Genomic DNA, 12,180 nt, shown 5'->3' with positions numbered 1-12,180 from the left:
TTTATATCATATAACAAATGCATTGGTTGTATTTTATTTACATTTTTTAAGATTTTTGTGAATATTACATGATGAACTATATGCAAAACTCTATTAGTTCAAATGTATGCTATTATAATAATTTTTTACTAATTGGCCTTGGGCCTCTTGTTTGGGTGACTATTTGGTGAGGGGTGTCTGTTACAGGTCCCCAGATACAAACTTTCTCCAGTATACAACTCATGTAATGGAAGAACCATTGTAAATACACTTTATTTAGCACACTTGGGAAATTGTTTATATCTTGTATGCTATAGAGGTCTTTCAACAGGGATCTCTCCCGTCGTGCTGCTCCCAGTTTGGCGCAAGATAAAGATATTATTGTGTTTTATATATTTATATATATATATATATATATATATATATATAATTTTTTTCCATCTATATATATATATATATATATATATATATATATATATATATATATATATATATATATTTATTTATTTGTGTGATGATCCGGCACTCTCTGGTATAAGAAATAACTTGGTCCGGTGCCCTCATTTTTCCTCCTTGTGCTGGAAGGTGATTATAATCAATGGTAGTGCGGCACTCAGACTGGTGATCAGATCAAATAGGAGCCCCTTGTAGCTGTCAACGTTTCAATTTTATTAATTTTCCTCAGCACATACAAACATGTACAAAAGAGCACTCACCTTATACCCCCACCACTGTGCACGATGCGCGGGCCGGAGCGGGGTACCGCCTCCCGCCGGAGTCCGTCGGGCGGCAATCTCCCGTCAGCTGTGGCGCGGTCTAGTGACGTCATCGCGTATGCCGAGATGCACGTCCAGTGTCACATTGCCATAGAAACCAACTGTAAACAATAACAATGGTTACATGCTAATTGCTAACTGCATAACCATGAAGTTAATGGAGGAACATATCATCATCCAAATGTTTCTATCTAATATATGTGCAAATATGCAATATTATAAGAATTTTGTAAAAACAATTAACTATAAGAGATACATGAAACGGAAAAGAGAAGGGAAAGGGGAGTATTGCAGGAAGAAGAAAAAAGAGAGAAAGAAAAAGAGAGAGAAGATAAAAGGATAGGGAGAGAGAACAGTATCCAAATGAGAAAAAGACATTCAATAGTGCCGAAATCAACCCTGCTGACATGGTGAAAAATAAACAAGATTTAAGGGAAACATGATTAGGCCTACAAAAAGGCAGTAGCGACCAACCAGTCGCCCATCACTTTGTATTAGCCAAACATGCCTTAGCGACCATCAAATACAGAATGATAGATCATATACCCCCTTCGCTTCGAGGAGGAGACCGTGGTAGTGCCCTCTTGAGGTATGAATCTAGGTGGATTCACAAACTAGATACAGTAACCCCCCGGGGCCTGAATGATATGGTAACCCTCTCATGTTTCCCTTAAATCCCTGTGCTAGTGGGCACCAGACAAAATCTTGCCTAGGGCATCAAATTGGTTAGGGTCAGCTCTGATAGCAAGCGGTTGCAGTTTTGCAGAATTAGCAAAACTGCAACTGAAGCTGAATACGGTCCTTTGTCTTATTGTCATTAACATTTGAGAGATTCACTCATACAGTAGCAGTTAAGTCCTTGGGCCAAATGTAACAGCCTGTGATTTGTGAGAGCCTGCAGAATTCCAGCAAACTAGTCTTTTGATTTAGTAGCAATTAGTTTAAAGTCAAAATCAGTCTAGAACCCAACTGAATATTGGGGGTCATTCCAAGTTGATCACTAGCTGCTTTCGTTCGCTGCGCAGCGATCAGGCAAAAAATTAGCACTTCTGCGCATGTGTATGTGGCACAATGTACACGTGCAGCGTACTATTACAACGAACAATGTAGTTTCACACAAGGTCTAGCGAATCTTTTCATTCGCACTGCTGGCCGCAGAGTGATTGACAGGAAGAGGGCGTTTCTGGGTGTCAACTGACTGTTTTCAGGGAGTGTTCGGAAAAACGCAGGCGTGCCATGAAAAACGCAGGCGTGGCTGGGCAAACGCAGGGCGTGTTCGTGATGTCAAAACAAGAACTGAATAGTCTGAAGTGATCGCAAGCGCTGAGTAGGTCTGAAGTTACAAAATTATTTTGCAGCCGCTCTGTGATCCTTTCGTTCGCACTTCTGCTAAACTAAAATATACTCCCAGTGGGTGGCGGCATAGCGTTTGCAAGGCTGCTAAAAACTGCTAGCGAGTGAACAACTCAGAATGACCCCCATTATACTGTAGGTTATACCTCTTATTTACGTAAAACACGCCTAGAGCTACTACCCAGAGGCAGAACTCTGGGAGGCAATGGAGTCATCTGCCGCCGGGCTCCTGCTCTGAAGGGGGGCACCTCTCCTCCCATTCTGTGACACCATTGAATTAAGTTAATTGATAGCTGTCGCTGTATTTTCAGTGGCCGACTTCCTCACTAGTCCCTGCACCTTACAAATAACATCCTCCTTATTATACTGAATATACACATTTTACAAGTATCACACCCAGGATTAGAAACCACAACCTATTACACTGGAAGCAGACACCTTACTGATGAAGCTGTTTGCTCCTGTATAGTAAATATGAGAATTTTAACTATATGAAGATACTCCTCTGACAATTTCATGTGACTTCATATAGTTAGAATTCTCATGCTTCCTCTACAGGAGCAAATAGCTCCATCAGTAAAGTGTCTGCTGTTAGTGTAACAGGCCATGGGTTCTAATCCTGGGTATGACTGCTAAGAAATGTGTGATTTAAAATAAAAGACAATCAAATGTATAAATACAGTATATAACATTTTTTCAGAACACTCCACACACACACACACACACACACACACACACACACACACACACACACACACACACACACAGATAGATAGATACACACATACGCACACATACATACATATATTTATCTTAATATAGGAAATAGTGGGGCACCAATATTTATCTTGCCTCCAGGCAACTGTGACGAACTTACGCCACTGCTACTATCGTTACGTGTTGCTGTGCCCAAACCCTGCTCAGTTTTAGGAAAAACAACTCCCCTTTTCTGACATGCTGTTCCCTTTTAATCTGTCAAAAATCAGACAGTTGGAAGTTTTAGGACTAATGTATTAAAAAATATAAACTCATAGCTTTGAAGGCAACATTACAGTATTTCATTATTGCTCTTAATTTTTGTAATGTTTTGTGTGTTTGCAGGATGCTACTATAAAGGAAGGTTCCATGTGGTTAAAAGTTCATGGAACACAACGGATTGTAATACTTGTCAGTGTCTAGACAATGCAGTGGTTGCATGTTGCTCTAGGTAATATTTGTCTTTAACAATATGAATGACAGTATTAGGGACTCATGCATAACATTTCAGTTTTGTAATTAAGGATTTTATTACTTTTAACCTTCTGTAAGTAGAGGTACTTTATTATGCAAGAAATGTAAACTTAAACAGGCCTATATACTGTATCTTTCATACTGGGAGATATGACAGGTGAAATTTACTGTTTCTTTCATTTGAGAATTCTTGACACCTTATGCTTACAGTATGTCAGTGATTTAAATTAACGTTGGTGGTCATTCCGAGTTGATCGCAGCCAGCAACTTTTTGCTGCTGCTGCGATCAACTAGTCCACGCCTATGGGGGAGTTTATTTTAACTTTGCAGGGCTGCCATCGCTTGTGCAGCCCTGCTAAGCTAAAAAAAAATCATGCAGGACAAGAGTAGCCCTGGACATACTTACCCTGTGCGACGATCTCATCGATGCTGGGGCCGGCTTTGACGTCAGACATCCGCCCTCCGTTCTCCTGGACACGCCTGCATTTTCTTCACTGCTCCCTGAAAATGGCAGGCAATGGTCTGGTGATGCCCAGGAACGCCTTCTTTCCATCAATCTTCTTGCGGTCGCCTCTGCGACCGCTTTCTTCGTTGTCCGCGACGTAACCTGGCGACCCCTATCGCTGGGCAACGACGCGCATGCGCAGTGCGGCCGCTGCACATGTGCCTTCCAGACCCGTTCGCACCGCAGCAATAAACCACTATGTGCGAATGGGTCGGAATGACCCCCCATTGTCTAACTAACCACAATTTCAACAGGCCTTGAGTTTCTCCTCAAATTTGTTGCACCTCTATATGCTATAGAAATGTAGAATCAGAACAGGTGTGCATGAGAGAGAGAGGGAGAGAAATTGACAGCACTCTGGAACAATGTGTGGTTATTGTGCAAGTCTGCAACGTTTCAGCCACAAATGGCCCTTAATATATGCCTGCTCTCTTTGGATTTGGTACTACAGTACTTCTGCATAACGTAGGATTTCAATCTCTTGTTGAGTTACATTAGTTACCAACCATTAGAAACCAATTGCAACCCGTGTCACCCAAGTACAAATATATCTGAGCACTGGCTGGCACCATGTTTATTCATTCAGCCAACCATCCTCTTTAAATATACATTTCTAATATATTTTATTTAATTTCTTGTTACACACTCCAGTAATGTATAGCAAAGTGAGGAGAGACCAAGTATCTGTGAAATGTGTCATGTTTAATCTTCTAATGACTTGTTCAATATGCATTACTGTGTGCCAAACATTTTATTTATTACTTACCAACACTGGTGTTATTAATTTCATATTCTGCTAAAGATTTATGAAATCTGAAGGGTCTTCAAGCTACAAAGCCAAAAGCATGACTCCAAGCCTGTGTAGTTAAGACCAATTTTGCCAATTTAAACATCAGGTCAATAAATGTTCCCCTTTCTTATGAAAAAAAAATGCCCTGTGCTAAGCACAAAATAGAAGCTTATCAAGTTACACCAACATACTGTACTTCTCTGCAAAGTGCTGCATGGCAGAAAACCAATCAGATTGAAGTAAAAAAATCATGTCACTATTTGAAAAAATAGTAATTTAGTACCTACTGTACCTGTAATTCCTTTTCTCGTAGTCCATAGTGGATACTGGGCTTCTGTACTTTATTACCATGGGGTCCACTGGAGCCTGGAACTTTAAAACCTTTCGTGTGTGTATGTGTGTGCTGGCTCCTCCCCTCTATGCCCCTCCTACCAGACTCAGTCTAGGAAAACTGTGCCCGAGGAGACGGACACACCACAAGAGAAGGTAAAATACCACAGCAGTGAGGCAACAAGATAACACACAACCATAACCAAAAGGAGGGCACTAACCACAACAGAGGATAGCAACACCAACCCAACCAGAATAGCAAGGCTATCCCAACAACAAACTGGGAGCGCAACGGTTGGCCAACCAAATACTTACACAGGTAAGCAGAAGGGAAGCACTGAGGCAGGTGCCCAGTATCCACTACGGACTACGAGAAAAGGTATTACATTTCTATTTTCTCTTACATCCTATGGGATACTGGGGTTCTGTACTTTAGTACCATGGGGAAGTCCCAAAGCTCCCACGCGGGTGGGAGAGTGCTGAGACGCCTGTAAAACCACCTGACCAAGTCGAAGGTCATTCTTGGCCCAGGTATCGAACCCACAGAATTTAACAAACGTGTTCGAACCAGACCAAGTTGCAGCTTGGCACAACTGCAAGGCCGAGACACCCCGGGCAGCTGCCCAGGAAGAACCCACCAACCTCGTCGAGTGGGCCTGTATAGACGTCGGCAAAGGTAGAGCCGCTGAAGTATAGGTCTGTTGAATAGTCAACCTGAGCCAGCGACCAATAGATTTCTTAGAAGCTGGCCGACCAATCTGGGAAGTGTCATAAAGGGCAGTGAGTCAGATTTCCAATGATGGGCCGTCCTTTTGACATAAAGTTTCAGAGTCCTGACCACATCCAAGGACTCAGGACCAACGGAAGCATCAGACAACACTGAAAACCACAATAGGTTGATTCACATGAAAAGCTGGCACCACTTTAGGCAAATACTGAGGATGGGTCCTAAGTTCCGTCCTGTCTTCATGAAAAATCAAATAAGGGCTCTTACTGAATAAAGCCCCTAATTCAGAGACACATCTGGCAGATGCCAATATCACCACCGTCTTCCAGGTGAGAAATTTTAACTCCACCCTATGCAAGGGTTCAAACCAGTCTGACTGAAGAAAGGACAGAACCACATTGAGATCCCATGAAACCATGGGAGGTACAAAGGGTGGTAGCATATGAAGAACACCTTTTAGGAAGGTTTGTACTTCCAGCAACATGGCGAGTTGATTCTGGAAGAAAATAGAAAGTGCAGAAATCTGTACTTTGATAGAGCCTAAACGTAGGCCCATCTCCACTCCCGCTTGCGAAAAAAGTAGAAAACAACTGATTCTAAATTCCAAGGGAGACACCTTTCTACTTTCACACCAGGAAACATACTTTTTTTAGATACGATGATAATGTTTTGACATCACCATGTTCCTGGCCTGGACCATGGTGGAAATAACCCGAGAGGGAAGACCATTTCTTGCAAGAATGGACCTTGCTGAAGAACATCCTTTTGGAGCGGTAGAGGCCAGGGATCCTCCAGAGCCATGGAGAGAAGGTCCAAGTACCACGCCCATCAAGGCCAACCCGGGGCAATTAGAATTGCTAGAACACTCTCCCATCTTAGCCCTTTTAGAACTCTTCGGATTAGCGGTAGAGGAGGGAACAGTTACACAAACTTGCACGGCCAATGCGTCGTCAGCGCATCCATTGCTACAGCCTATGGATCCCTCATTCTGGAACAGTAATGGCATAGCTTCTTGTTGAAATGAGAAGCCATCAGGTCTATCTGCAGACAGTCCCACTGGTGAATTAATTGTTGAAACACCTTGGGAAGGAGACTCCATGTGCCCGGATGGGGGTCGTATCTGCTGAGGAAGTCCGCTTCCCAGTTGTCCACTCCTGGAAAGAATATGGCTGAGATGGCCCTTGTGTTGGCCTCTGCCCAGAGGAGGATTTTTGACTCCTCTCGCATCGCTGCCCTGCTTCTTGTTCCTCCTTGTCTGTTTATGTATGCCACCGCCGTGGCATTGTCCGATTGCACCTTGATCACCCAATCCCTCAGGAGATGGCAAGCTTGCAGAAGGGCATTGTAAAATGCCCTGAGTTCCAGGACATTTATTGGCAGAATCGATTCCTGAATTGACCATACCCCTTGAACTGGGCCCCTTGGGTCACAGCCCCCCAGCCCCGGAGGCTGGCATCCGTTGTCAGTAAAATCCACAAGTGGATATTGAAAGTCCTGCCTTCTATCAGATGAGGAACTTGTAGCCACCAAAACAGAGATATCCGGGCTTTTCGGAGATAAGGTGATGCATGTGAAGGTGAGACCCTGGCCATTTATCCAGCAGATCCAGCTGAAAAGGATAGGCATTAAATCTGCTGTATTGGATTGCCTCATAAGCATCAACCAGCTTGCCCAGCAAATGTATGCAAAGATGTATGGACACCTTGCGAGGACGGAGTACTGAGCGACCCAAAGCCTGGGTGGCCAAGGCCCTGTCCATCAGGAGAAATACCTTCTGAGATACTGTATCCAGTATCATTCCCAGGAATTGGAGACATTGGGTCGGTTCCAGGTGAGATTTCTGGAAGTTTAAAATCCACCCATGATCCGTAAGCAGGCGAGTCGTCAGATCGATGCTGTGCAAAAGACACTCCCTGGACATATCCTTTATCAGGAGATTGTCCAAGTAGGGGACGATGCTGACTCCCATCCTGCGCAGTTGCAGCATCATCTCCGCCATGACTTTGGTGAAAACCCTCAGAGCTATGGACAGGCAGAAGGGCAAGGCCTGAAACTGTAAGTGGTTGTCTAAGATGGCGAACCTGAGGTAAGCCACATTGGAATGTGTAGGTAAGCATCCTTGACATCCAGGGATACTAAGAATTCCCCCTCCTCCAGACCGGACTTCAGGTTTAAGATGGGTCGCACCGAACCATCCGGTTTTGGAATAACAAAAAGACTGGAGTAAAACCCCCTTTTGTGTAAAGGAGGAGGTACTGGAACTACCACACCTGTCCACAAAAGTTTTTGAATTGCCTCTTGCAAGGTAATTTTTACATTGGGCAAAACTGGTAAGCCCAATTTTAAAAATCTGGGAGGAGGAAGTGCTTGAAATGCCAGCCGGTATCCCTGGGAAAATTAGATCCCTCACCCAAGAATCCCGGCAGGACTCCGCCCACGCGTGGGCGAAGTGTTGAAGGCGAGCACCCACCTGAAAGTCGCCCTGCAGCTGGGGCTAACCATCACGTAGAAGGTTTAGTGGCAGGGGATCCGGCGGTCTTGTCCATGGATGTAGCATGTAGCAGTTGCAGGTTTACGGGACTTACCACGCAATCCTCTTGGGTGGTGGAGACTCCACGGCCCCTGCCTCTGAATCTTGCCACAAGAAAGGACTGCAAGGAAGGTCTTGTGTAAGAACGTCTAGCAGGTGGCGCAGCCAACGGCAGATAGGTAGACTTATCTGCCGTTGCCTGTGAAATCCATTTATTCTATTCAGGGCCGGTGCAAGGTTTCTTGGCACCCTAGGCAAAACTTCAGTCAGTCCCCCCCCCCCCCCCACTTCTCAATCCTTCAGGTGAAAGTGTGTATGCAAGGTCTTATACGTTCCGGACCCACCCACAGTGCCGTAATTAGACACTTTAGCGCTGTGTGCAAGAAATGGCATAGGCGCCCCCCCACATGTAAAATAGGGGCAGTGCGCGCCGTAGGTGCACGGAAAAAAGTTAGGGGCGTGGCTTCATGGGGAAGGGGTGTGGCCACAAAATAATACCAATTTGTATTACAGTGCACAGTGGTCTCCATTATTCAAATTACGCTGCACAGTAGTGCCAGTACACCAGGTAGAGCCCCTTTTACTCATTACGGCAGACAGCTTCCCCTTTTTACACATTACAGCAGACAGCGTCCCCTTCTCACACATTACGGCAGACAGCGTCCCCTTCTTACACATTACGGCAGACAGCGTACCCTTATTACACATTATGGCAGACAGTGTCCCCTTATTACACATTACGGCAGACAGTCCCCTTTTTACACATGATGGAAGACAGTGTCCCCCTATTTTACACATTACAGCAGACAGCATCCCCCTTTTTACACATTATGGCAGACAGCGTCCCCTTATTACACATTACGGCAGACAGCATCCCCTTTTTATACATTACGGCAGATAGACAGGATAGATAGACAGATAGATAGATAGATAGATAGATAGATAGATAGATAGATAGACAGATAATCAGAATAGATTATACTTACTGTCTCCGCTGGCTCAAGGAAGTCAGGCTCCTCGGTGCAGCTGCTGGCAGATCCCGGCCAGGCAGGGAAGGAGGGTGGGAGGGAGCCGCAGCAGCGCACTGTAATTGGTGGCGCCACCGCATGAAGCTGTCCCTCTCCTTTCACATTGGCTGGCCGCCACCGCTGTGAATGCTGGGATGAGGGAAGCACATCCCAGCATTCACAGCGGTGGCGGCCAGCCTATGTGGAAGGAGAGGGACAGCTGCAGACGTGCCGCCACCAATTACAGTGTGCTGCTGCGGCTCCCCCCTCCTCCTCCTCCGTTCTCTTCCTTCTCACCTGCCCTGGAAGCTGCTCCTGTCCTTGATCCGGCAGTGGGCACACACAGGTGGCTTGTAATGAGTCCATTTGACTCATTACAATGCCGCTAACTTTAGGGAATACGGGCAGTTGCGCCCTCAGGTCAAATGTGCTGTGTGCCAGGCACATGGCCCTGATTCAGACTGACGGCATTTTGAGTGCTTGGGATTCCGGCATTGGCATGGTGACCACATCCCATATATGCAAGTACACACACAGTAGTTCCCAGTCACACAAACACACACACAGTAGTGCCCTCACAACATAACAGTGCCCAGTCACATATGAAAACATTTACACATCAGTGCCCAACTGCAAAACAACAGTGCCTTGTCATCACACAAATACACACACAGTAGTGCCCAGTCATAGCACAAATATTATATATAAATATACACACAATAGTGCCCAACCATAGTACAAATACACAAAAAATAGGGCCCAGTCAAAGTACAAATCCACACACAACAGTGCCCAGTGGCAGCCACATCATCAACAGACAACAGAGCACAGCTACAGCAAACACAAAGCAATGCCCACTCATTGTATAAACCTCATGGCAGTGTCCATTAACAATACCAACCATGACAGCAGGGTCCAGTCACGGCATGCAAGCCCAGATAATTTCCTCCCCACCAATGAAACATCTCTATAACCCTGACACATGGAGACCCGTCTCACTGCGGCCCATGAAATCTCTCATGGTCCATGAAGTTGCAGCAGCTGTTGTGCACAGCAACATTCCTTCCAGTGTGTGATGCTCTATATACCAGTGTGACACCACGATTGATGCGCCCCTCAGTTCCTGACTTACGACATTATAGTCTTCTGAGGTCTCAAACAAGTAGTACAAAACAATAGAAGTAGTATAAAACAATATCAGGTGTGCAGTCAGAGCATTACTCCCTACTGTGCTTTGCCATCCGGATCTCCTCTGTCTTCTATAAGGCGCTGGCGGCTACGAGTTTGCCTGCCAGTGCCGCGAGGATCCGGGAGAGCTGCAGCTCGGATCGGTGAAGATCCGACCTGTGGCGGCTGACAGGGGTGGCGTGGCAATCTCCGGGGGGCGTGCGGCGGCGGTGGTCATGAACAGTAGGTTGGAGGGACAGAAAATGACGGCTGCAATTGGGGGGGAGATGCTGTTGCGGTGTGGGGTGGGAAATGCCATGTGCTATTGCGGGTGAGTGCTCGGGGAGAACTGCAGAGGGGAGTGCTTACACGTAGAGCAGCTAATGGTACACAGTGACTTATGCGTCAGTGCCGGCTGGTAATTGATGGGCGGCCGCGGGTCATCCCTGTTCCTTGTCTCATAAGAAAAACGAGGAGCACACATAACAGAATAATAGAAGACGCATTTCTCTGCAGCGTGCGGTGCCGCCCTCCAGTGGCTGGCGCCCATAGGCAGCTGCCTAAAGCTGCCTAATGGTGGCGCCGGCCCTGATTCTATTGGTCCCCAAACAAGGCAATACCTGTAATGGGAAGATTTTCTACACCCTTTCTGAAATCCGCATCCGCTAACCATTGACGCAACCACAGAGCTCTGCGTGCCGAAACTGCCATAGCAGAAGTGCGGCCATTTATCTTACACAATTCCTTTATAGCCTTGCTCATAAAATTTGCAGCATCCTGTATGTGTTGTAACAGAGTAACGACTTCATCCTGGGGCAGATTGTCTAATCCATTAATAATGTTATCGGACCATTTGACCAAACTATTGTGGGGCGCTGTGCTACGCCTGCTGCCATAAATTGCATTGAGAGTCGTCTCAATTTTACGGTCAGCCGGCTCTTTTAGGGATATAGCCCCTGGCACTGGCAGCACCAGTTTCTTAGACAGTCTGGACACAGACGTATCTACTCACGGGAGGGGGGGGGGGGGGGCTTTACCCATACCTTCCTGTTGTTAGCTGGTAGGGAAAAGGTAGCTAAAATCCTCTGAGGAAGAATTTTTTTTATCAGGGTTTCACCATGCTTCCCTGGCCAGGGAGTTTAACACCTTAGACAGTGGAAGAGTTGCTGAGGTATTAGGTCGAACATTAAAGTACAACTCCTCATCTGGTTCCGACTCCTGATCCGGTATGTGAAGAACCTCTCTTAAAGCAAAAATGAGGGCCTCCACCCCAGAGGACAGAGAGCTGTCCTTATCCATATCATCATCATCATCATCAGGCTGATCAGAATCAGACTGGAGCACCTGTGGCAGTGAGCGTTTATGTGAAACCACTAGAGGGGACTGAGAAGCCTTCTTGGTATCTGCTCCTTTGGCCACACAATCAATAGAGTGTTTTAACACCTGTCTCTCTCTCTCTTAGCTGCAGCTAATTCTGAATTTTCATTCTGAATCATGCTTTTAAAACTATCCAGCTAGTCAGGTGCATGAGAACTGTGTCCCTGTGGAGATAAGGAACATTGTTCACACATGAGTGACCCCACTAAAGACGGGGTTGAGCTACAAGCAGCACACATTACCATGTCAACAGACCTCTTACACAACTGTAAAACCGTGCAGCCCACTGACCAACACCTCCACACAGACCCTAGAGAGCCCCTGGAGTGGCACTGAGGAGCGGACACTAGCACACAGAAACACAGCAGTACAATGTGTAACTAAGTGTATGACCTGACAGTAGTGCAGC

At 45.9% G+C, this 12,180-nt stretch overlaps 1 protein-coding gene across 1 annotated transcript in view; it reads left to right on the top strand.

Moving 5' to 3' along the window:
* The window catches only part of LOC135058069 (beta-microseminoprotein-like), a 53,880-nt gene that overhangs the window by 37,841 nt on the left and 3,859 nt on the right, over window positions 1-12,180 (top strand). The window contains exon 2 of the mRNA XM_063963696.1: window positions 3,210-3,315. Coding sequence (XP_063819766.1) covers window positions 3,210-3,315 — 106 coding nt within the window. The remainder of the gene's footprint in view (window positions 1-3,209; window positions 3,316-12,180) is intronic.

Source organism: Pseudophryne corroboree, chromosome 3, assembly GCF_028390025.1.
Source record: "Pseudophryne corroboree isolate aPseCor3 chromosome 3, aPseCor3.hap2, whole genome shotgun sequence".
Taxonomy (NCBI): domain Eukaryota; kingdom Metazoa; phylum Chordata; class Amphibia; order Anura; family Myobatrachidae; genus Pseudophryne; species Pseudophryne corroboree.
Note: the sequence above shows the minus strand (reverse complement) of the source record. Positions and strands in the feature narration are given on the sequence as shown.